Source organism: Homarus americanus, unplaced genomic scaffold (assembly GCF_018991925.1).
Source record: "Homarus americanus isolate GMGI-L3 unplaced genomic scaffold, GMGI_Hamer_2.0 scaffold51476, whole genome shotgun sequence".
NCBI classification, from domain to species: Eukaryota; Metazoa; Arthropoda; class Malacostraca; order Decapoda; family Nephropidae; genus Homarus; species Homarus americanus.
The window spans coordinates 3,412,329-3,440,167 of record NW_024736148.1 but is presented as its reverse complement, the minus strand read 5'-3'; the positions used below and the strand labels follow the sequence as shown (position 1 = coordinate 3,440,167).

The window sequence follows — 27,839 nt, the reverse complement described above, 5'->3', positions numbered from 1 at the left end:
AAGGCTGTTGATTTCTTGGTGGAGGCATGGGGGCAGCTATCTATGGCAACGATTCGGCACGCGTGGCGTCATGTGTTGGAGGGTATCCCAGGTGGGAGGCAGAGGCAAGCGGTGGCTGGCGAGGCTCAGTCTGTTGCTGTGGCATTGGAGATTGCAAGAGAGGTTGCACAAAGTGTTAGAGCTGCAGGTTTCTCCGAGACCACCATGTAGGACATCCTGGAGGTAATCAGGCAACCTGAGGTGTCTGCGGACGAGATGTTGGAAGATGATGATGTCAGTGAGGTGTTACAGAACAACATGAGCAGAAACTAACACATCCTGATGTGAAGGAAATCATCGAGGTAGCTGAGAAATTGAAGTTCCTCCTTGCCAAAGACACAGGCAGTCATCGCTTCGAAGTGTCTAATAACCTTCTGTTGCAATCCCTGGAGCCCTATGTTCAGCTGTATCATGACCACATCAATGCTAGCCGCCAACAAAACATCACCGAGTTCTTCACCCGCCATCCACCACAACCAACCCAAGTCAGTGATAGTGAGGATATGGACTTCGAGGGGTTTGACGAGGAGGCCCTGCTATCCTCTGTAGTGGATAGAGATACAGGTGAGGGCCAGTAATCTGCCCTCTGCCTCGGAACCAACCCCCAATCCCTGTATGCCCAGCCATCTCTTCTACTAACGTAGGTGTTGAAAAACCTAATATTATTGATATTTCTCTTATATATTAATTGTGTGTGCATACCATCATAAAATTAAGATGTTATTTTTACTACAATATATATATATATATATATATATATATATATATATATATATATATATATATATATATATATATATATATATATATATATATATATATATATATATATATATATATATATAAATAGCACACAACGGTTGGTGGTCAGGTCAGATTAGTAGGGTCATTACCTAATACCTGACCATTGTGGACCTGGTCTCACCCTCCTCTGTATATATACACCTTGGTTTGTATTTCTCTCTCTAGTCTGTACTCACCCCTGAAGGTGTGAATTACATGAAAGCGCTTGGGAACTTCGTGTTTTCTTCTTTCCTTGTGGTTATCAGCATATACCTAGATCACGCGCACCTACAGTGATTTACTTGATTTATATATATATATATATATATATATATATATATATATATATATATATATATATATATATATATATATATATATATATATATATATATATATATATATATATATATATATATATATATATATATATATATATATATATATATATATATATATATATATATATATATATATATATATATATATATATATATATATATATTGAATCCATGGTGAAAGTCGAAAATGCTTAAATAATGCATAGAAAATCTAACCTAACCGGTAATTTTTCAGGATTAACCCGCGGGTGAAATTGAGCGAAAACGAATATATAAACGCAGGATTTTCACTGTTTTTTATAGTGGACACTGTTGTAGTTCGTGCAAATGTGTTAAAAAATGGATCTTTCTAAAATTAACGAAACTTAACATTTGTTGGTATGAAAAGCAGACCTAAGCAACCTAACCTAACCTAACTTCTTACTCAGAAAGAACTTATTATGATATGGTGAAATTTGAGACATAATCTGTACGTGAATTGATATGGTGGCATTGGCGTTTATGCAGCCTGGGCGGCTGGGTGATTTATTGTGATGGCGAGAAACGTCAAGTGTTGAGGAAGTGATAAAAAAATTTGTTTCCGGTCTGAAAGCACAGGGATTCCCGCAGTGTGGACAGTCTCTATTTAAAGGAACAATGCCGTGGGCTTTGAACAATTGAAGGGTCTCGTTGTCTTTATCCCTAAATTCGCAAACTACATCCATATAAGCCAGGCAACCTAACCTTACCTTACCTAACCTAACCTACCGTACCTGAACATGCCTTACCTAACCTAACCTAAGCTTAAAATGCATAATAGTGGCATCCTAAGTTACATTTATATATCATCAACAGATTTATAGATATGTTGGAGAAATTATTATAAAATATTTGCTATCTCTGCAAATGTATTTTTTAAAAGAGAAATTAAAAATTTTCTAGAAAACCTAATTGTTTGTCATGTGTGTTGCAGCTTTCTTAGGTTAGGTAGGGTAACATTAGGCTAGGTTAGATAAGGTAAAATAAGATTAGGTAAGGTTAGGATAAGATACATTTCACTAATTTTGCTGCCAAAAAAAATTATTACTGAATGTATTGGATAAAAAAAAATATGAACATAATTCTTTTTTTAAGAAAATAAAATGCTTTACCACTTAATTTTTACCCACCTTTTTTATTAGATTTGATGAACTTAGATTGGGTTAGGTCTTATTTTACTCTGAGTCATGGGTACTTATTAGGTACTTGGCAGAATAACTTGTTATAACTTGGTTCTAGCAATGGCGGAGTCTAGGCAAAAATGTTCACCTGACTTCATAATTGGCTTTCATTACTGAAGGATATTTACAGCTACCGGTATACCACATTAATAAGGTCTATCTGCAAGTTTACTCAGTCATAAAAAAAATTTGTACCATGTGGACAATAAAATTTTATTTTGGTACAAATTACTTGAAAAGTTGTAAGAAGACAAAAGATGCTTCTCTTCCATTCCGCAAGAAATAGAGACACTCAAGCCTCTTCTTATAGCAAAAAATGAACAAAAAAGACAAACTGTAATATCGTATTTTAGTATGTTGATGTACAAAACATTTTCTTCATTATTCTTTTTATAAAACAAGTCTAACAACCATTATTAAAACATATGTTATTAATTTTTCTTATGCAATTTGGAAATAGCAACTGCTATATCTGGGTTGAGCGTGTTAGAGCACCTAAGGAGGTCCTGTAAGTTATGGGCTAGATTACAGGTTCACTTACAGAGTCCGCTGCCAAATATTTGTTTCGAGTACTGTATACCGATCGGAGACTGTAAGTCCAGTTACGGGGTAAACAAAGAGATATAGTCTGTAAATGTTTTTGAGTATGCGGCCCCAATTCAGTACTATTAATATTATTACAATCATCATTATTATTATTATTTCCAACAGGTTAATAGCCATGTCTGCAACTGAGGAAGGACCTGAGCTACAGGAACATTTAAGTTCAGATTCTACAGCAAACAAAATTAAATCTAGATACACCGATGTCATGAAAAGACAAGAACAACTTGAAGCTAAATCATCTTTTTCCAGTGAGTGATTACAAGTGGAGTTTTCAGTATTTAATCGTATATTTTTACCTACTTCAGCTTTTGATTGACTATACTGTAGTGAAGAACCTGAGAAATGTCAAGAGACTGGAGTAATCTAGGAGGAAGGGGTGAGGATAAATATCGGCATCTCCCTTGGAAATTATCCACTGCAAACGAATGATATCTCTCATGCAACTACCAAGAGTCCATAGGAACTCCCAAAAATGGCCCTCTACCAAACTCCCAAAAGTAACCCAATACTGTACACCCTCTGCACATCTCCCATGAACTGCCTCCAGCACAAACTTCGAAAATTGACAAAATACAAAACTCTCAAAACACCTGAAAATTGTCCCCCAGAAGATTCTAAGAGTTATTTGAATACCAGACTATTGAATTCAAGGGGGTTGGGGTGATATCATGTTAGGATAATTTTCAGGACCTCTGCCACATGCAGTACTTTAAACATTCTAAGGCAATCAAGTGATATTGATTCATTAATTTCCTTTCAGGACTAAAGAATTTAATCTTAGAAACTGAGTGTTGACAAAGCTCACTTCTAGTCATTCACATCATTGAGGCTTACGGTGTTGAAAGGAGTTTCGATAAATTCTGGATTGCCAGTTACAGAGAGAGGTATGGCAGTACATAGTGTTTTCACCTGTTGCACTGCCATTCGGTAATCATGGCTAATCCATGCAAGCATTGAAAATAACCATAAATTGACTGTTATATGTCAGAGGCTGGAAGGAGGGTAGTGTAAACTAAGAGTGAAAGAATGCTGTGTATTCACCTCTATACTAATGTAAGAAATATAATGTATGTAAAATTACAATGGAATTGGACTATATTGTGTGGAAGGTAACTTGCAATGCAGGGTAGTGCAATAATTGAGGGGCTGCAAGATTTACAACTGGTAAAATCAGTGATGTGCACACAGAGACCCTGATATATATTAATTCAAACTAAGTACAGTGAACCCTCGAAGATCCGGACAAAAAGGGGGGACCACCTGTCCGGAAAAGCCGATATTCCGAATCTTCCGGTGAATGTACAAAATGTATAAGAACGATAAATACTGTACAGTAATAAAAAAAAATAATACAGTACAGTACTATTGGGGTTAGTTATACAGACCCGGATTTATTTATCAGTCATATAGAGGTAGTTTAAGTTTTTCGCTTATAAAATGTCACTGAATTGGGGAGATTATAACTTACATTGCTGGAATTCTTGTAAGATGGTGATTAATTTTAACATAAATATGCTATAGTTTGCACTAGACATAAATTTTTTAGTAATTGATACAAAAATGTACTACACTAATGGACTTAAATGTTTATCTCTTATGAAAAATATATGATGTCTTTATTCAAATTATTCGCTGTCTTGCAAGGATTCCAGCAATGCAAGTTATATTCTGCTAATTTTAGTCTGTGACATTTTATAAGCTAACAACTTTAAGCCTAAAACTACCTTCATCCTGTTTAGGGAATGCTTTTTAGGGAGGCTTCTTAGCCCAGAACCCCAAATTTTTTGTCCAAATCTTCTGAAATCTGGACTTACCGGTTCTGAATCTTCGAGGGTTTACTGTAGCATGATAATAAAGAACATAATTATCTTTTGAATCTGATCTCTAGTACTGTATACAAAATTTCCCAAATCCATGCAAATAAAATGTCCTTGATCCCAACAGAGGCATTCAGCAGCCTGAAGAACTCTGAATTCTATGAGGAACCACCTGAAGGAGTGAAAGTCCCAGGAGGAAATGCTCCCAAGTCTCTAGGGACAGGTGCAAAACCTTCCTCTAATAACTGTGTCATTGTTAGCTCAAGGCAAGTAAGTGAAATAAAGATGCTTCTCTTACTCTTGTACAATATTGTAGTTCATATATTATTTTCCTTTAGTAAGAACAACCTTAATCTTAAAACTGAGGAAAGTAATACATGTACTGTGATATACTGTACACACACTACACTTAGCAGTATAAGTATTTCATTTAAACTTTTAAACTTATCCATTAAATGGGATAGTATTGTAGATAGTTCTCGATTTACAGAGCTTTGGTTTATGAAAATTCCAAGTTATGAACAAATATTTTTTCCATGCTGTAGTTTATGAATGAAACCCCGAAGTCATGAAAAGTTTGTTACCATTTTTTTTTCTTGAATAATAATGAAAATACAGTATGTTAAAATAGTGCAGTTTTTTATAATTGTACCAATATGATTACCCTTTTCACTAATTTATTTCATTACAGTTTTCTCAAGCACTGGCAGTGTTATTAAGTGTATGTTTATTCCTGGCTTATGAATACCGGTACACTAATGTATACGTAAAAATTTTGAATAAAAAACATATTTCTCCCTTTCTTGAAATTTCTGTTTTCTCTGATTCACCCAATACAGAAGTGTGAGCAGAGGATAGATAAATAGATACATTGATTTTCTGACTTTACATTGCAGAGAGGCAACCCCATACTAAAATCAATTCGAAATGTCCCATGGGAGTATGGGGAGATAGTGCCAGACTATGTAATGGGGAGTACCACCTGTGCTATGTTTTTGAGTCTTCGTTACCACAACCTCAACCCAAACTACATTCACGACCGACTCAAGCAACTCGGCTACCAGTACGAGCTGCGTGTTCTGCTTGTGCTTGTAAGTAAAGAGAAGATGCTTAAGGGTATTAGTATATAAATAATGCTTTTGCTTGTGTATAAAGAGATGTTGAAGTGTGTGATTCATATGAACAGCTTGGTGGAACAGTTTGGTGTTCAGCCTAAGGAAGCATTATGAAATGTTTCCTCTTTCTTCTATTGACTATTACAGTACAGTAATGGTATTTTTCTTAGATATGCTACTTGCCAACTCCTTTGTAGTGTAAAGTACACTGTAAGATGACTCTTAATACAATGCTCCCTCATAAATCTTTGAGGTTCAGTTTCTTAAAATTATGTAAATTGTAAACAAGCAAATATCTTCTTATGGAAAATAGGGGTTAGATTCATGCAGCTCAAAAATATATACTACACCCCTACCCCCATCCCCAAATATACCATTAAACAAAAATAGTGTAAGGGGTAGAATACAAATATGTGTAAGAGGAGAGTTTTTTTCTTTAAAATTTTATTGTTTTCTGTTTCTCTTTTCTGTTAGTTTATACTTCATATCTTTCTGTAATTTCTTTGGTTATGTTTCCAAGTTATTTCTATGCCTTATATAATCTTTAATTTTCTTAGTTGTATTATCTTTTATTTTCTGTTTCACTTGCTAATTCTTTTCTAAGTTATATTCAAAGTATTTCTTCAATGTTTTTATTTAGTTAGGTATTTTAATATTCTTTACCTTTCTTTTCTATATTTATATATATTTCTTTCAATGTCATTATTTGTTTCTCATATTTTCCTCTTACTTCTTTCAGTATTTGACAGTGCTTAGTTATATTCTATTCAATGGATTAACCTGGGAAAACCATATCATTCTTTAAGACCACCTATTAGTATAATTATTATACTTACACAGTAGACTGCCACCACCCAGGCATTTATTAGAATATTACTGGTGTCATTAAAAGTGTTAGGTAGTGTAATAAACGAGCTTTTAGGCACGTGGGTTACAGTGTTTATTTTCTGAGAAGCAATTGTTAGAAGGGAAGGAGCGGTGATACTCACAATACTGTAGACTAAATCTATATTTATTTAGATCAAATGTGAATGGTATGACAATTTGAACCTTTATCCACAACAACAAAAATAAGTTCAATCACTGATTACTGTAACACTCAGACAAAATTGGACCACTAGGTCTTACTTTATAAGTAACAAAATACATCTTAATTAACATTCAACATTTTATACCTACTTAAGGGTATTATATTATTTCTTTGACAATAAAGATGGTCATTTTATTCGCTTGTTAATAGCACAGATATTAATACATTAATTATAACATTATGTTATTTATGAATGAACAACATGGAACATATACCAGATCTCAGTTGGGATTACACATTGATGGTTTACTCACAACGCATAAAACGAACTCTAATACAGTTAGGTTGGGATATATCGTGAGATAAGGTCCAACGATGTTTGCTATATACTAAATCGCGACACAGTAAAGCCTCGAATAACCATGTTAATGTGTCCTCCAATATTGTGGTGTAAGGTGAATAGTCTTATCGCGAATCATTAATTACCATTAAAATAAAGCAATAATAATGAGATGTGTTCCCAAGTGTGACCTTTTCATATCTTTTGTGTGGCTTTTTACCCTTTTCCCCCCAAAACAACACAATTAATGAAAATTGCAAACTATATTCTTTAAATAATGTTTCTGAAAGCATCTTATACAATATAAATGAATAATACTATGGTCACACAAGAGGAGATGGGATGCCATTGTTTTCGTTTGTGTTTACAGCCGGGACAATAGTTCTACATGAAAAAATTAAGAAAATAAGACCCTGGTTGTAGGTGTAATGAAATTAATGTAAAAAAATGAATACAGTCAACCCTCACTTTACGCGGTTAATTCAACCCACAGGGTACCGCGGAAAGTGAGAAACGCGTAAAGTGAACAATATAACATATGGGATTAATTGAAATAGAGACCGGGCCGACCCCCAAACTCCACTTTTTGACGACACACAACTATGTTGTAGTAAAAATATTATCTTAACTTTATGATGGTATGCACACACAATTAATATAGAAGAGGTTAGGTTAGGAAAAATAAAGGTTAGGTTAGGAAAATAAAGGTTGGGGTTAACACTTACGTTAGTAGAAGAGATGGGTCGGCGTACGGGAATGGAGGCTGGTTCCGAGGCAGAAGGCAGGCTACTGGCCCTCAGGTGAGTCACCATCACTGTCATCCACACTTGTCAGGGCCTCCCTGACAAATCCCTCAAAGTCATCTTCACTGTCTCTACCTCTGTCACTATCACTGGCTTGGGCTGGCTGTGGTGGGTTGCGGGCGAAGAACTCTGTTATGCTTTGCTGACGGCTGGTGTTTATGTTGTCGTGATAAACCTTGAAGTAGGGCTCCATAGTCTGCAACAGCTGGGTAGTGAAGATTTCATACCTGTTTGCGTCAGGGTCGTCGGAAAGGAGGAGCTTGACTTTCTCGATACACTCGATGGCACCCCTAACATTACTATGGGATAAGCGGTGTTCTTCTTGGGATGACGCACCACCTGCCTCTTCACTGACGTCATCATCATCTACCATCTCGTCGGTAGTCACATCAGGATCCCTTATCACCTCCAGGATGTCGTCGTTGGTGGTCTCGGAGAAGCCTGCAGCTGTAACACTCTGCGCAGCTTCTCTGGCAAGGTCCACTGCTACTGCAACAGTCTGAACCTCACCAGTCACAGATTGACTCTGCCTAACGGCCGGAATGCCATGCAACACATGTCTCCATGCGTGACGAACAGTTGCTACAGACAGCTGATACCATGCCTCCACCAAGACGTCCACAGCTTTCTTGATGTTGAATATTCTCCAGAATTGTTTTAAAAGCACTTGTTGCTCTGCCAACTGTTGATCCTCGTCGTCTTCGCTCTTGCATCGGTGGTGGTGTCACTCAGGTTACGCAACTCTTCCCTGGTGTTGGTGTAGTCGTTCAGGAGCTTGAATTTTTTAGTAGAGAATGCAGCTTTTACACTACAGATTAACTCTTGGTCCATGGGCTGTAATATAGACGTAGTGTTGGGAGGAAGGAAGACCACTTTTACGTTGGGGTGACGATCTAACAGTAGGGGCGAGTGTCCTGGTGCGTTGTCCAGCAGCAACAAAATCTTGAATGGCACATTCTGTTGCTCACAGAATTTCTTTACATCGGGAACGAAACAGTCATCAAACCAGGAGAGGGACAGTGTAGAGAACATCCACTCCTTACGTGCGGTCAGCTAGTGGACATTTAGCTTGGTCATGTCCATGCTCTTGTAGGCGTGCGGCTTGCGTGCTGTGTGGATCACCGATAACTTGAGGTTACAGGTACCGGAGGCATTGGTGGTAAACAGGATGGTGATGCGCTCCTTCTGCAACTTCCGGCCCCGACACTTGCTGGCATTCTTCACAACGAAGGTCTTGGAAGGTAGCTTTTTCCAAAAAAGACCAGATTCGTCCATGTTAAACACCTGGTCGTCGGTGTACTGTCCTTCCTCCATAATCTCACGTAAAAATGGAGGAAATTCCCGAGCTGCAACACGGTCAGCACTAGCTTCTTCACCACCAATGTTGATATTGGTGATCTTGTTCCTCTTCTTAAACCTCTGTAACCACCCAGAGGAAGCATTAAGGGTTTGGGCTCTGTAATTCCCATCTTTTGTGACACTGCAGCATACAGTTAACGTGCGTACTCCTTAACAGAGTGCGTGTCCACCGCCATGTTCCGTCGCGCCTGATGCACCAAGTAGCTCACAAGTAATTTTTCTGTCTTGAGAAGCACCTGGTTGTGGAAATACTTGATCATAGAAGTACCTGTAGACTTTGTGATGTTCATGTGCTCCTTTATCTTGGCTGCATCCTTCTTTATTGTTCGAATCGTAGATTCGTTCACACCATGCTGGCGTGCCAAATCAACCTGTCTTGTTCCTTTCTCCATCTCTTGGATGATCTTGTACTTCACCTCGTAGCTAGAGGAACGTCGTGTCTTCTTTGGCTTAGGGCGGCTGGGTCCAGGTAAGGAAAGGTTTCTCTCTGGGGGCGGTGGTCCGGCAGAAGCCATTTTACAGAACAATGGATGTACGATTACACGGTGTGGCCTGGAGGGATGAAACTGCCGCGGCTAGGTCAAGCGTCGTCTTTCCTCCCTCCCTCCCTACCCCGGGTGGACACGTCATATTACTTTAAACCAATTACAGCTAGCAGCGGAGGGAGGTAGGGATGCATGGCCACTCACAGTCCGATACGTCATATGACGTCACTGATAACGCAACAGAGACATGCACTGCGCAACCTTACCACGCGGCTTGCCCAGGTGGAGGCGGGAGCAGGCGGGAGGGGCGAATCTAAAAATAGCGTCGAGCCGGACACTCTCCGTGTAAAGGGGTACACGCACCGCGGAATGTGAGCATCCCGGGTTTTGGCAGGGTACCGCGTAAACGTGGAAACGCGGAATGTGGGACCGCGTAAAGTGAGGGTGATCGACTGAGATTTCTGCCTACAAGACGGAATTTGAACAAAAAAAAAATCAGCCCAAAGTTAGGGGGTCGTCTTAAGCACCAGAGATAAAATTCTTACCTCTTAAATTTTGCGGTTTAGCGTGTCAAGAGTGGTGATGGAAACATGGTAAACCACTCACAAGGTCCTACCACTAATTATTTTATACTGAAACTTACATTTGGGAAGCTGGATTAAAATGAAGATTACCGGTATATTAAAATAATAAAAATGTATTATAAACCAGTCTAACATACCGTAAAACAACAATATACCCCGGTAATAAACACAGCTGCTATCATCACCCCCCCCCCCCATTTGCCAGTGACGAGAAAGGGAAAGCGACCTTGACAGTGACCGCCTGTGGCTATTTTTAGCCGTCCTTGTGTTCGGAGGTGGTCAGTAATGCATATCTGTATATTTACTGATCATAATACTTATCTCCTATAAATAATTAATTTAAAATTAATTTTTTTACAAAGAATATTCAGTAAATGACTGCGTTAATTCTTGAAACTACCGACAGTGGTAAATTTAGGATGAGAATGATTAACAGAAGTCACGTCATGGATTCGGAGTTTGGTCCTTAATGATCATAAATGTCTGGTCAACTTCACCTACCAGGTATAATGGTAGCCTCCCTTTTTCGCGAAACAAGTATATAAATTAAAGAAAATACTTGCAGTGTGTTTTAATACAATATAATCTAGTGATGTTTGCTCGATGGTTCAGTTAAATAACTGACGCTTAAGTGAGTCACTAGTGTACACCAGCCGGTAAAATTTGATGCCAATACTTGAAGTGAATTGGCATTATTTTAAATAACCAACCATAAATAAATGGAAAAAAGATCAAAGGTGAAACATTATATTGTATGTATGTTGTGTTGTCAAAGGAAGAGAAACAATTGAAACTCATTAATTGTGTGTAAATGAGGCAGTAAGATAAATCAGCAACCTAAGACTTGGTCACAATTTTCGTGATGCCATATGGAAGTAGGGTCTACCATTAGACAATACTGTACATTATGCTTCCAATATCTTCCCAGGCAGTAGAATCTCCCTGTTTGGTAGCTGCCTAAAACTTTTAGTAATATTACTTTGATACAACATGATAAATTTGACAAACAATGAAAATAAACAAACAAAAGTTATTTACCAAGACCTTCTCTCTCAGAACAGAGGGGAGATAAGACGGCTATTTATAGCCCGTCTTTGTGTTGGAAGTCGACCACAGTAGAAATAATTCATTTAAAATTTATATTTTTTACATAGAATATTCAGTACATGACTGCAATTATAAAATATTGTGAATATATATATATATATATATATATATATATATATATATATATATATATATATATAGAGTGAAAAAGATTACTGTACATACTTACTACATACATTTATTACACAAATATATATATATATATATATATTTGTGTAATAAATGTATGTAGTAAGTATGTACAGTAATCTTTTTCACTCAAATCCTAATGAAACACTATTGAATTAGAATACTGTAGCTCGCTGAAGCAAGCTTATAAATTAAAGAAAATACTTCCAGTGTGTTTAATATATTACAGTATGATATAAATAAACAAATAAATCGGTAAATCCATTTTAAGTAAATGAAACAATTGTATTCGACACCGACATTAGTTCAAGTTAAATAACAAACTTTTAAGTGAGTCACTAGTGTTTACACTACATCAACCGGTAACGTTTGATGCCATTACTTGAAGTGAATTGGCTTTATTTTAAAAAACCAAGGATGTGTAAACAGCACTGGTCAATGGGATGGTTGGTAAAGGACTACTGGGTCAGTAAGCTCCCAATGGTAAGTGTCACATTTGGGTTACCGGTCTTATACAGCGAATAGGGCTCAAAAGCTACTTTTTAAATGGAAATTTTGGGGGCCGTCTTATACACCCCGTCGCCTTGTAGGCCGAGATATACGGTATACATGTTTTAAGTAACATTATTTAATGTTAATAAATGGAACAATAGTAGTAGCTAATGGCAAAGAAAAAAAAAGAGGTGGATTGGGAACGCCAACATATATCGTACTTGCGCATTTAAGGATACCGCGCCATTTATCTTTATAAGAATACAGTGGGGTATGCTATAACGAACGGATCCTACTACGAATATTCCTATAACGAACGGTTTTACCTATAAAATTGAGAATGCTATAACGAACGAAACTCCTACAACGAACATTATTTAAAAAAATTTTTTTTTTTTTTTTTTTTACCAATTTATTGTTTTTTTATTACAAGTATTAATGATATTGGTTATTTCAGGGGTTTAGATGCATATTTATGCACTTTTGTACAATTTTTACAATTTTATATTATATTTTTCAGTGTTAAGTGGTTGTATTTGGTGGCCTGGAACGGATTAATCCTATAACGAACGAATGCTATAACGAACAAGGTTCTAGAACCAATTAGATTCGTTATAGCATACCCCACTGTATGTACAAAAGATTCATTATCGTTTATTACCGAATATGTATTTGATTTAATTAATCTTTATATATGTGAAATGAACAATACAATTCATTAATAATACGTAGAATATTAAAACACACAAGAGGATAAGAAACGGCATTGTTGTCAGTGTTTACACCCATAATGTCAGTTATCCACCTGAAACTGAAGAAAATAAGAGCATGGTTGTTGTTGCAGTAAAATTTATGTAAAAAATATGTTTGTTTTAACTAATGCTATTTAATGTACAGTAGAAGTAACCACTGATACAGGGGGGTGTATTAAAGAAAAAGTGAGACTGTTAGTGGAACGCCAATGTACTGTATACAGTACCTGCGCACTCAAGGACACAGTCATTTATCTTAAGAATATGTACAAAAGATTTATTATTGTTTATTACTGAATATGTATTTCATTAAATTAATGTTTATATAAGTGAAATGAACAATGCAATTCTTTAATAATACATAGAATATTAAAACACACAAGAGGAGACAAGACGGCATTGTTTTCATGAGTGTTGATGGTTCTACATAAGAAACTGAAGAAAATAAGACCCTGGTTGTAGTTGTAGTGAACTTAATTTAAAAAAAAATGAATACCTGTATGTACAGAGTATGTTTTAAGTAATGTTATTTAATGTTAATAAATGGAACACTAGAAGTAGCTAACCAATAAGAATATGAAAGCAACACTTATTTATTGTGCATATATGTTTTAAATAATATTTACGAATGTAAAACAAAAATTCTACTCACCAATGTTGGTAAAGTCTAAAACATAAAGACAGCCAATGAATTTTGTGCGAGTTTTTACTCTGATGATGAAGTCATCAGGTTCAACTCTGGCTGAAGCTGTAGCTTTCCATAAAGCTGTTGCTGAAACTGTTACTGAACCTGAAGTTGTTGAAGCTGCTTATGATGCTGAATTTGATGGTGTAGCTGAAGTTGATGGCTTAGGCCTTCGAATGATAAAGGTGTCGAAAGAACCTTGCACAACTGCTTTCTTTTCTCATTATACATCTTTATGTAGAGGTCATTTGCATTTATTTAAATTTTAATGCTTTATTCTGTTAATGGGTCCACTTCAGAAAATATGTTCATTGCTTGCTCCATATAATATCCACAGACCTCTCACCTTTTTCAAATCCTTTTAATACATCTAGTTTCTAAGCTAAGCTTATACACTTTCTATTAGCTTTTGAATCAACACTACCATCACTTGCTCTCTTGCTCATGTTGAATAGGGATGCAAAAATGCTGTAAGAAACATGAGAAAGTTTTCTCCTGTTCCTGTTCCAGATGCGTGAAAACAAAAGGCCCGCCAAGCTCCAACTGTTGTTTATCAGTCATTAGCCAGGCAGCTTCTTTGCGCAAGGCGCTCTTCATTTGTTTTTACAGTAATTTTTTTTTTAATACTTATCGGGATTTAGTTATTATTTATATGAAAATGTAATTTTATTATATTTTTATTATATTTTGGTCGTAAATACGAATGAAATAAGGACGTAAATTGAATTGGGTCCTAAATTAACGAGGGTTTTAAATATGAAAAGTTGTTGGTCGTACCGTTGTTATCGGAGGCTTTACTGTACAGTGGTCCCTCGGTTAACGACCACAATTCGTTCCAGACGTTCGTTCGTTAACCAAAAATTTTGTTAACCGAATCCATTGTTTCAATGGGATAGTATTCGGTAATTGGTTCCAGCTCACCAAAAAATACATACAAAGTAAAAAAAAAATGCAGTAAAGTACACTTACTTTGAGGTGTGTATGTAGAAGGCTCCTGGTTGATGATGATGGGAATTAGAAGTGGAGGTGGAGGAGAAGGGAGGAGAGAAGGAAGTGGGGATGGAAGAGAAATCACCCCATGCTTGATGCCGTCATTTCACCAATAAAATTTTAAGTTCACTAGGTGTAATTCAAGATTATTTTCTTTAGATCAACACTGCACTGCACTATATATTGTCAATATGTTAAATAAATTTCAGATTGACCAATAATTGTACTGTAAAAACGTAAAAATACACTGTGTTCAAGAGACCGACAAGCAAGATGTTTCCTTCACTGAACAGAGACACAAACTGATGCCTTGGTGGGTGAGTGAAGTGGCTGATGGGTGCACCAAAAACTAGTTCCCTGTACTGCAATTATGTTAAGTAAGTGCTAAAACGACTACTAATTTTAATATAAAACTTGGAAAAATATTGAATAACACAACCTTCTTGATATTTACTCCAATGGAAACGAATATTAGCCCTAGAACCGATTACTGTATTGGCGGACTAATATTCCAGCTGGTGAGCAAGCCAAAACATGTTGACATGTTTTTGTAAGAATTTCGTTTACCGAATTTTTGTTTGTTAACCGAATTGAAGATTCTTATGGAAGGTGACTAAACTTGACTTAACAAGTTTATTTTCTGACTAACTAAATCACCAATGAACACTAGACTAAGGAACAACAGGCTGTTTTAATATCGAGGAACACCAAACTCGGCAGCTGATGCACCATCCCGGGAACACCAGACTCTGCAGCAGACGCTACACTGCCACCCTCACTTGACAATCCCACACCTACATAAACGAACACCAAAAATATTAGTTACAGTATTAAATGTTTTCCAATAAGCTTTCCATTTTCTTCACTTCACATGTCACTAGCAACCCATATACACTCACCTTAGAAGTAAAAAATCTGCAGCAGAGTCGGCTGTTACTCATCACTCACTCAGAAAGACTGAGCGGGCGAGCGTGGGTGAGCAGTCACGGTGGCGCCTTTGGTGAGCAAATAACGCATTTGTTTGCCATGGCGGTACATTTTAAATATTTCCTGCCCGATTTCTCTTGCGAAATAAATAAATTTATCACCATGTACTGTACAGTGATCCCTCGGTTAACGAGCGCCTCGGTTAACGAGATTTCGGTTAACGAATTACCTTCCATAAGATTCTTACCTTCGGTTAACGAGCAATCCCTCGATTAACGAATTCCTTACGAGCTCCCCTCAACATGTTTTCGCTTGCACACTAGCTGTCATATTAGTCCGCCAATACAGTAATCGGCTCTAGGGCTTAAATTCCTTACTATTTTAGTAAATACCAAGAAGTTTGTACTATTCAATAATTTTAAGTCTTATATTAAAATTTTTAGTCATTTTAACAATTATTTAACATAATTTAAGTACGTACAGGGAAACTAGTTTTTAGTGCGCCAAACAGCCTGTCAACACACCATACAGGCATCAGTTTCTGTGTCTTTTCAGTGGAGGTAACATCTAGATTCAGACTCTCTTCAACATAAACGCTTTTTTTCTGTTTCCAGTCAAATTATTGGTCATTCTGAGGTTTAGTTTACATATTGACAATATATAATGCAGAGCAGTGTTGATTTAAAGAAAATAATCTTGTATTACACCAAGAGAACTAAAATTTTATGGGTGAAATGGTGCCATGGGGTGACTTCTCTTCCACCCCCAATGCCTTCTCTTCACCCTTCTCCTCCTCCACCTCCCACTTCAAATTCATATCAGCATCATCATCCAGGAGCCTTCTACATACACACCTCAAAGTAAGTGTACTTTACTACCTTTTTTGTTGACTTTAGGCAATTTTCGGTGAGCTGGAACCAATTACCCAAAAACCCATTGAAACAATGGTTTCGGGTAACGAGCAACCTTCTGGAATGAATTGTGCTCGTTAACCGAGGGACCATTGTATTGGAAAATGTCAATAATTTTGGTAGTCGCGATATAGAAATATCGTTATAAAAAGTCGCGATATATCCCGACCCTACTGTACTGGTAATAACAATATTTATGGTTTCCATACTCAACTGGGACAATTATATTTCTGCTAATTATCCTCATTCATGTACAACACTACTTTGCACATGTCATCGAGATTAGTACACCAGGTTCACATCGCTGGTGTTTTCCACAACAAACAAGTGAAGCGTTCTCTTAGTGTCTGTTGGACTCTGGCGCTGGACTAGTGAAGCTCATCCGCCCATGTCACTCTCTCTGAATTTAATCTCTCTGAATTAGAAACATCCTGCTTTGGACATCTCGCTGGTAGGCCGGTAGCTGCTTGTATTCGGCTGCAACACAGTGTGCCTGAGATATGATGAGGGAGTATCAAAAAAGTCTAAACGCATTTAAAAATAATCAAATACGTCTGGCAAGGAAGACGTATGGCACCGACATAGACGATGTTTAAGTTACGTTAATTCTTTCTCGGCAGATGAGAATTTCATTATGTTAAAACATGAACACTGATATTTAACAAAGTTCAACTGAGTTAAATTCACTTAATATGGCGGGCATGAGGCACTCGTTACATATCTGAGATAAGATGAGGGAGCGTCAAAAAAGTGACCCTTTATCTAGCACACGCAGTTATATACCAGGTAATTGGCAACTTCAGGCATGCCGAACTGGCAATTCTTGCATTGACATTCACTTCATTTAAATCAGTTGCTGTACATTTGGCTATGAAAATCAGGGTCATGGGTTAGATCATTTCTTACGTCTGTTGTTACAATCTAATCAGAGGTCGAGCTTGCCAGGCAATAGTGAAATGGACATCAAACTCACAAGCTGATAATGTCTTTCTTATGACTTCATCAAAATATAGACAAGGGCCTACTGAGAGTTTGCCGTTAGATCCTGGAGATAAGAAGACTGACATATTCTTTCAGGATATTAATTACTTTCTAAAATACAAAACTGACAACAATTTCAATACAAACTTCAGATTCTCTGATGATTGGGAATCAAAATGATCTAACTTCAGTAGCAATTTGGAACTCAGGGCGTCCCTAAGAACGAGGTCAGGGATTTGTCCTTTGGCTGGCAAACTCTACACTGAACTCATTTATCAATTCTACTAAAAGTAAATACAGTTGAAGCTTTCAACATCACTCACCAGGGATCTTGAATGTTTTATTTGCAAGTAGACATATCTAACTTAATGTAAAACATGTGTGATCTCTCTCAATTTAAAATATCTGAACACGATATGAGATATTAAGAAATAGCAGTCTCTCTGAGGTACACGAGAGAAAACGGAAGACTCAGGCATGTTGAAGTGGTTAGAAAATGGACGTCTCAACTGGGGGACTCGATAAAGAAGTTACAGCTACATGTTTTATGGGCTATTGAGCATAATATGAACCGTCTCATTTTACGTTAACTAACATGTACGACCGTGGTCAGTGCGATAGATGCTCTCAAAGATGGGAGAAAAGCTCCAGTATTTTGTTTTTCATATATGTTACACAAGCCTCAGTAGCAATGGTATAGTACCATACATTGGTACAGTATCAGTGCTTCCTCTGTCATTTTTTACTTGGGAGGGCCAAGTAATACGTACTGTATTATACACATTAAGGTAAATACTGTAATGGTCAATACATATTGTATGCACTCATGACACAGACACATTATGTTGATTTAGCTGAGTTAGAAATATGAACAGGCAATGTCAGCCTCTATGTGAACCATTGCTTGGTTTATGCAATACTGTACTGTATATTCAAGCAAATGTTTTTCCTTTATGAGACAAAAATGTATGAGACCATCATAAATTGTTAGAAAAAGGACACAGATAAATATCTTGAAAAGCTGCAAAATGTAAATGTGAAGGACCTCTGGATATTATACAGGTAAGTGTAATGGTGTGTTTTAAATGCCTCAGCAGCTCTCCCACAAGACTTTGAACACTCAAAATGATGTACAGTATTTCATTATTTGTTATCTTTATTATTTATCTTGTTCCTGTCTTTATCTTCATCCAGCTTGTTTTATTGCCTCCCTTGCATACTGAACTTATGAAATTTACTTGGGAACACGATTCATTAATTTTGTGCTTAGGAACAGATAATTAAATGCCACTACTATATACCCTCTTTTTAATCAAATTACCTACCCCCCAAAAAAAAAAAATAATAAATAAATAAATGAGAGAAGAGAATAAAGGGAGAGAGAAGAGAGAGAGAAAAGATAGGAGAGAAGAGAGAGAGGGAGGGAAAGAAGAGAGAGAGAGAGATATCATAGTTCTTAACTCCCAACCCATGATTGAGAGGGTGTTACTAGTCGGGTAGGACTGGGGGACATAATATATATACTGGTAACTCATAATTTGATATAACTTGGAATGACAGTAAAATATTCAACTGTAAAATATTTTAAAATTATCTTTTACATAACTCGCAATATTCCGAGACATGTTCACGCAATCTTGGAATGGCGTAACACGTATGACCTTACATTCGGGTCTTGGTCATGTGCGAGTCAACCAGCCCAGCATCACTCTCTAGCTCAGCATGTTTATCACTTGGCCGTGCTTGAGAAAAAAAATCTTTACAATACTGGCTTAGAAATAAAGAAAACATAAAATTATAAAACAAGGAAAATTAAGAACTTGGGTGTGAGTCAACTGGCTGGCTGAGCAGCTGAACTGTGTCATGTCACCCAGAGGAGCTGTTCTTTGTACTTAAAATAATATACAGTAGTACCCTGATTTACGCGGTCAATTGAACCCACTGGGTACCGCGGAAAGTAAAAACCGCATAAAGTGAACAACAGAACATATGGGATTAATTCCAATAGAGACTGGCCCGACCCCCAAACTCCACTTTTTCCGACACAATACCTATGTTGTCGTAAAAATATCATCTTAATTTTATGATGGTATGCACACTAGGGGGCAGTGAAATTTTGCTCAAAGCTGCACTCTTCAGGCATTGTTCCTTATACATATCTAAGACTCCATGCCAAATTTGAAGCTGATATGTCGAGGTTTAGTCTGCCGCATTTTCTACTGAAATTTTTAAATTTACCTACAGTACTAGCCAAACAGCCGCTGTGGCGGTGCAATGTTCTGTTCAGTGTTTATCAACTTTTTTTTCATATCTCTTATTTCATTTAAGTTGTCTTGTTGCAGATGAGTATGGTGCTATGTCTATATTGATTATCAGCCTTTTCTCATTTCATTTCTCAATGTTGTGTTACTGTACTGTAATGTAGGGGAGACCTGGGTAAGTTGGCGCACTTGAAATTATTCAAATAGTTACCGTTAAGCAGTTCACACCGCAGGATCACCACGTGAGGTGCAGTTTCTCCTTGACCAGCGAGGTGATAGGAAGATGAAGATTGCAGGGGTTGACATGAAAGTGACGAAGATGTGGGACAGAGTGACGGCAAGAGAGAAGCATGATGCGGACAGAGTTAGGAGACAGCTTGAGCAAAAACATAGATATCTGGTAGCTGGAGATATTCCTTATGTTGAGGATAATTCAGATGATTCAAGAGATATTCCTCTTGTCAATATTGATGCTGATTTTGTCCCTGATCCAAGGGCTCTGACAGACACCAGTTCACAGAACCGGACAAGACTCCCTACACTGGCTGCCGCTTGTGACCGATACTTGATTAGTGATTATGCTGGAGCTGCCATTGCTACTGCCACCTTAACTGACTATGGCATTATCACAAAGGATGACAAGAGTCAGGTTATTGGACCACATAAGCTGCGGGATGCGAGACAAAAATACTGATTTAAGAGGCAAGAAATTGAGATGGCTAGTTTAGATAATTTGACGTCACTCTATTTTGATGGTAAGAAGACCGCCACTCGTGTGATGATAAAGAATGAGAAGACCGAGAAATGGAGTTCGAGGATGATGGTGAAAGATCATTATGTCATCATGGTTGAGCCTGGCAATGAATATCTCACACATGTGACTCCCAAGACTGGACACGGAAAGCAGATTGCCAAAACTATTCACGAGTTTCTGGTGGAGAAAAATCTAACCCAGCAGCCCATTGTGTGTGTTGGTTGTGATGGAACCAATGTAAATGTAGGATCAGAAAATGGAGTCATTCATCATCTTGAAATGTTACTTGGTCACCCGCTCCATTATTTCATATGTCAGCTTCACGGAAATGAGCTGCCTTTCCGCGCAGTTTTTTATCACTATGATGGTAAACCAAGTGGTCCTGAGCATTGGCGTGGTCCCATTGGAAAGCAGATCAAGGAGTCTTTGTCTGAGCTTCCAGTTGTCGCCTTCCAGCCAGTCAGTTTCCCTGTGTTTAATGATGAAGTGGAGAAAGATCTGTCCTGGGATCAGAAATACCTGTATAGGATTTGTAAAGGAGTTATCACAGGTGTTGTTGAAGATGACTTGGCTGCTATTGAGCCAGGTCCTCCCTGTGTGTCAAGGTGGAACACCTTATGGAGTAGAATCCTCAGGCTGTATGTAGCAACATCAAGACCCAGCCATGAGTTGAAAAGAATTGTCATTACAATAATAAAGTTCAGTGCTCCAATGTGGTTTTACATCAAGATACACCCTTACGTAACACACGGCTCAAGGAACGTATTCCAGTCCCTGCTATATATGAAACACCTGAATAGTGAGGAGGAGACGATAGTGAAGAAGGCTGTCCAGAGAAATGCATACTTCGCCCACACAGATCAACTTCTTCTTGGTATGTGTGCAGATGAGGACATGACTGTTAGAGAAAAAGCTGTCTCAATGATAAGAAAAATTAGAGAGGAGAATCAGCAAAAGGAAGAATGCACTGGCAGATCTGAAGAGGAGGAGGAAGATTCTGATGCTGCTGTTGACGAGAATTTGTTAAACTATACTGATGAGGAGGGTAAAGATGGAGATGGGAATGAGGATGTGCCTCCTGTAGTCAACATGAGAAAGGTGGTGACTCCGAAACTAAAGTGGCAAGCAAAAAACTATCATTCCATGATTAACTGGAGGAATGAACTCAAGACTGAGCCTCCTTACATTGCTTCTCTGTCAAATCTACAGGTTAATGACATTCTTGAGACACCATTAGTGGTGCCCAAGTGGCCAAACAGCACTCAGGCGGTCGAGAGAGGCATAAAAGTGATGACTGAAGCTTGCACTGAAGTGACGGGATACGAATCGAGAGATGGATATATTAGGCAAAGATTATTGTCTAGGAAAATGATGCCAAGGTTCCGCACAAAAAAGAATTTCAATATGAACTTGTAATGATTTTCTATACGGTGTACCTGTAAAATAACATGTGAATTAAATCGGTCACCCATGTAAAATTTATCATTATCCTGGAAAACATTAAATGACACCTAATTTTTGGTATACAGTTGTACCCCACTTAACGCGGTCAATAGAACCCAGAGGGTCCCGCGTTAAGTGAAATCCGCGTTAAGTGAACAACAGAACATATGGGATTAATTCCAATAAAAACCAGCCCGACCCCCAAACTCCACTTTTTGAAGACACATAACTATGTTGTAGTAAAAATAACATCTTAATTTTATGATGGTACATGCACACAATTAATACTTAAGAGAAATAGAGAAATACAGTCGCCAAGTTAATGTCCATTCAAATAATGGACTCAACTCCCTCCCCCTCTTCTCACACAACACTGCTGGCTCTTCCCTCTCTGAGAAATTTTTGGGGGAAAACCACTAAATTTTAATAAATAATACCTCAAACTAAAGTTAGGATAATACAATTGACATTGCTGGATTCCTTGTAAGACCAGGAATATTTTGAATATAAATGTCATATATTTTGCACAAAAGATAACATATTTACTCAGAGAAAACATTTTATCTAAAATTTGTATGTCTAATGCAAAATATATGATGTTTATATTCAAAATGATCACCAAATTATAAGAATTCCAGCAATGTAAATTATATTCTGACCGGGTAATTTGTATGAATTTTATGAGCTAAAACAAATATCTTCAGTTAATAAAAAAAAAAATATTCTTCACAGGGTAACAGATGGTCGGTCGGTCCCTCCCTCCCCCCCACCCCCCACCAACCGTCCCAAGGAGATGTGTGGGAAAACCAGAATACTGTATTTAACTTTTTAGTAATAAATAATACCTCAAACTAAAGTTAGGATAATACAATTGACATTGCTGGATTCCTTGTAAGACCAGGAATATTTTGAATATAAATGTCATATATTTTGCACAAAAGATAACATATTTACTTAGAGAAAACATTTTATCTAAAATTTGTATGTCTAATGCAAAATATATGTTTATATTCAAAATGATCACCAAATTATAAGAATTCCAGCAATGTAAATTATATTCTGGCCGGGTAATTTGTATGAATTTTATGAGCTAAAACAGGCAGTCAGGCAGGGTGGCTGGTGGGGCAAATCTAAAAATAGCGTCTCGAGCCGGACACTCACCGCGTATATGTGGAAAAAATCCGTGTTAAGTGAAAGTTCAGCTCTGGCGAGGCACCGCGTATATGAAAAAACGCGTTAAGTGAAACCGCGTTAGGCGGGGTAATACTGTACACTAAAAGTTGACAAAAAGTCGTTCGTGATGCAGCAGGGTAAGTATGCATGAAATGGCATGAAATTTTGCACAGGTGTTTGTTACAGCCATACAAACGATGCCTGAAAAGTGCAGCCTGCAGCTCAAATAAAAGTGTTTTTTCCCTGCCCCCCTAATGCACACACAATTAATATTTAAGAGAAATACAGTTGCCAGGTTAATGTCCATTCAAATAATGGACTCAACTCCCCCCCCCGCCCACCCCCCCCTCTTCCCAGCTCACTGGCTCCTACCTCTCTGAGAAATGTTTGGGTGAAAACACTAGATTTTTAACGTATACAGTAGTAATAAATAATACCTCAGACTAAAGTTAGGATAATATAATTGACATTTCTGGATTCCTTGCAGGTCAGGGAATATTTTGAATGTAAACTTCATATATTTTGCACAAAAGATAAAATATTTGCTTTGTGTAAACCAAATTATTACATTAGATCTAAAATTTGTATGTCTAATGCAAAATCCATGATGTTTATATTCAAAATGATTATCATATAGTAAGAATTCCAGCAATGTAAATTATATTCTGGCTGAGTAATTTGTATGAATTTTATGAGCTAAAACAAATATCTTCAGTTAATAAAAAAAAATATTCTTCACGACACTATCTGTCAGTCAAAATACCCCACCTTGCCTCCCCCCCCTCCACACCATGCCAGCTGGGTCAGTCGGTCCCAACCCTCCCCTCCACCTTCCCTCCCTACCAGAGAAATGTTTGGGAGAAAACAGTACCAATATCACGGCCTATAAGGCGGCGGGGTGCATAAGACGCCCCCCCCAAATTTCCATTTAAAAAGTAGCTTTTGAGCTCTATTTGCTGTATAAGACCAGTACCCCAAATGTGACACTTACCCACTGACTCAGTAGTCCTTTACCAACCATCCTTGATTTTTTAAAATAAGGCCAATTCACTTCAAGTAATGTCATCAAATTATACCCGCTGGTGTAGTGTAAACACTAGTGACGTCACTGAAGCGTGTTGGGAGTGTTCCCTCGTCTCGGTGGTGTGACTATTTATACAACATGTGATTCAACAGCAACCACCGTATTCTAATTGTGGTGTTTCATTAGGATTTGAGTGAAAAAGGTTACCAGTATGTACTTACTACATACATTTATTACACAAATATATATATATATATATATATATATATATATATATATATATATATATATATATATATATATATATATATATATATATATATATATATATATATATATATATATATATATATATATATATATATATATATATACTGAATATACTATGTACAAAAAATGAATGTTCAATGAATTATTTATGGTGCATTAGGGTACTGGTCACTTCTGATGGGCTATAAATAGCCTTCTTTATCTCCCCTACATCTCACCCTGAGCCAGACGGAAGGGTCTTGGTAAATAACATGTTTGCTTATTTTCCATTTACTTTAAATAGATTTACCGAATTATTTGTTTTATTTATTTATTTATAATATACTGTAATATATTAAACACACTGTAATTATTTTCTTTAATTTATAAACTGTTTTGCGACAAAGGAATGTTCTCCAGTAGTGTTTCATTAGGATTTGAGTGAAAAAATATTACGTACTTACACAATTGTTCCTCTTACTTTGACAACACAACATACATACAGTATATTATTTCTCAGTTTTGATCTTTTTTTTTAATTTTTGTATTTATTTATAGTTAGTTACTTAAAATAAGGCCAATTCACTTCAAGTAATGGCATCAAATATTACCAGCTGGTGTAGTGTAAACACTAGTGACGTCACTTGAGCGTCTGTAATTAACCGTCGATAGTTTCAAGAATTAATGCACTCATTTACTGAATATTCTTTGGAAAAAAATAAAATTTAAATCAATTATTTATAGGAGATAAATATTATTATGAGTAAATATACCGATACCGGTATGCATTACTGACCACCTCCACGGCTCCTCACTGGCAAATGGGGGGGGGGGCGTGGGGAGGGGTGTGTGATGATAGCTGTGTTTATTATAGGGGTATAAATCTCTTTTACGGTATGTTAGACAGGTTTATAATACATTTTTATTATTTTAATATACCGGTAATCTTAATTTGAATCCAGCTTGCCAAACGTAAGTTTCAGTATAAAATAATTAGTGGTAAGACCTTGTGAGTGGCTTACGATGTTTTCATCACCACTCTTGACACACTAAACCACAATATTTAAGAGGTAAGAATTTTAAACTTGGTGGTTTAGACGACCCCCTAACTTTGGGCAGATTTTTTTAATGTTCAAATTTCGTCTTATAGGCCGTGATATACAGTATATTTACATTTTTAGTAATAAATAATACCTCAGACTAGAGTTAGGATAATATAATTGACATTTCTGGATTCCTTGCAGGTCAGGGAATATTTTGAATGTAAACTTCATATATTTTGCACAAACGATAAATATTTGCTTTGTGTAAACCAAATTATTACATTAGATCTAAAATTTGTATGTCTAATGCAAAATCCATGATGTTTATATTCAAAATGATCATCATATTGTAAGAATTCCAGCAATGTAAATTATATTCTGGCCGGGTAATTTGTATGAATTTTGTGAGCTAAAACAAATATCTTCAGTTAATAAACAAAAAATATTCTTCAAAGACTCTTATCTGTCAATCAAATTACCCCACCTCCGCCCTAGGTGGGTAAGTCCCTCCCTCCCTACCAGAGAAATATTTGGGAGAAAACAGTATATTTAAATTTTTAGTAATAAATAATAACTCGGACTAAAGTTTGGATAATTTAATTGACATTTCTGGATTCCTTGCAGGTCAGGGAATATTTTGAATTTAAACTTCATATATTTTGCACAAACGATAAAATATTTGCTTTGTGTAAACCAAATTATTACATTAGCTCTAAAATATGTATGTCTAATGCAAAATCCATGATGTTTATATTCAAAATGATCATCATATTGTAAGAATTCCAGCAATGTAAATTATATTCTGGCCGGGTAATTTGTATGAATTTTATGAGCTCAATAAAAACTTATACTTCACCCGCGTATATGAGTAGATGCACTGCGGAAAGTGAAACTCCGGTTCTGGCGAGGTACCGCGTAAATGAGAAATCGCGGAAAGTGAAACCGCGTAAAGCGGGGTAATACTGTATACTGTATTATCATTCACATAAACTGATATGTTCACTATGCTACATCAAGACTCCAGACTAACTAGCCATTCTCACTTGGATATCAAAAGTTTACAAGGGTGTGGAAGGTCATGTAAATCATTTTTCTTAAGGTTTGTAAGTTTTCCTCTGATGTTTTCTACTTGTCTCTGGCAGAAAGGAGAGGTGAGTGACAGTTCAGGATTCCATTTATCCATCAGTTAAATTATTTTGTCTGCAGTAATTTAAACATAACTGGATTTTATTTTAGTTTAATGTAAAGTACTCATCTCGCTAGGACCCATGATGAGTTCAAACATCAGTGAACTCCAGCCTTATCTGACAAAGTTATGGCTCCTTAGAAATGGAAGACTACCCGGTATGTAATTTTGATTTGTGTAAAATGAGTTAATTACCTAGGATATGAGGAATGTCTTGTACAATTATGTACTGCCCTTGTTTCCTTTACATTCTTGAAGCTTTTTCAGCATAAATGTATGGGTCTTGAATTATATATATATTATATACAATATTAGGTTGACGTGAAGGATCCACATCATGAGCTGAAACAGCTAACAAAGATCTGTCTGATGGCTGACATGACCCTAATTTTGGCATGGGACCAGGAAGAGGCGGGACGAATCATAGAAGTGTATAAGATGTTTGAGCACAAGCCACCTGACCTTATAATGGAAAAGCAGGATGCTAATCCTTATTCTATGGTAAGCCAGCAGACTGTTCATGTATGACAATGAACAGTGCAGTCTTATAGTTAGTGACATGCTTGTGGGTGTTTTAAGTGGGAGTAATATTCATGTATTATTGCTGATTATTGTTTAAGAATTTTGAGTCATTTATGCCTTTTTGAAAAACAAGGTTTAAATTTTGTTTTAAGAAATGTTTTTTTTAATGCCTGGTTAATTTTCCTTTTAATACTCTTACTGCCTTATTAACATCATCCCCTCCCATGCATGGGGCTAGTTGTGACCTTCTGGTACAGAACAGCTGCGTTGTATCTTTTTCTTCAGATATTTTTGGTAACCATATAAATTTTTTTGGTCACGCTAGAGTTTAATTGGGAGTTGTTAGTTATAAACTACAGATTTGTATTCACTAAGTTTCTTACCATTGAATTATTTCAGCTTGTTGATGCTCTCACATCTGTGAGGTCCATTAATCGCACAGATGCCATGACCCTGTTGTCAACATTTGGCTCATTAGAGAAGATCATAGAAGCAACTGAAGAGGAGTTGTCAATGTGTCCTGGATTTGGACCTCAGAAGGCTACTCGGCTTCACAAGGTCTTACACCAAAACTTTAAAAAGCCTCAGTACCAGAAAAAGAAGCCAGACCGGCAGCCAGCAAGTAGTTCCTCAGACAAAGTAGCATCACAAGTACCTGAGTCCTCTGTAGAAAAGAATAGTTAATAAATGACCTGGAGTGTTTACTTGA

General features: G+C 36.8%; 1 protein-coding gene across 1 annotated transcript in view; it reads left to right on the top strand.

Moving 5' to 3' along the window:
- Window positions 1–27,839, top strand: part of LOC121872055 (DNA excision repair protein ERCC-1-like) — a 30,112-nt gene extending 2,273 nt beyond the window's left edge. Inside the window, exons 2-6 of the mRNA XM_042374727.1 lie at window positions 3,074–3,216; window positions 4,913–5,055; window positions 5,682–5,876; window positions 26,924–27,109; window positions 27,530–27,839. Of these exons, the coding sequence (XP_042230661.1) occupies window positions 3,084–3,216; window positions 4,913–5,055; window positions 5,682–5,876; window positions 26,924–27,109; window positions 27,530–27,814 (942 nt within the window). The 5' untranslated portion in view covers window positions 3,074–3,083 and the 3' untranslated portion in view covers window positions 27,815–27,839. The remainder of the gene's footprint in view (window positions 1–3,073; window positions 3,217–4,912; window positions 5,056–5,681; window positions 5,877–26,923; window positions 27,110–27,529) is intronic.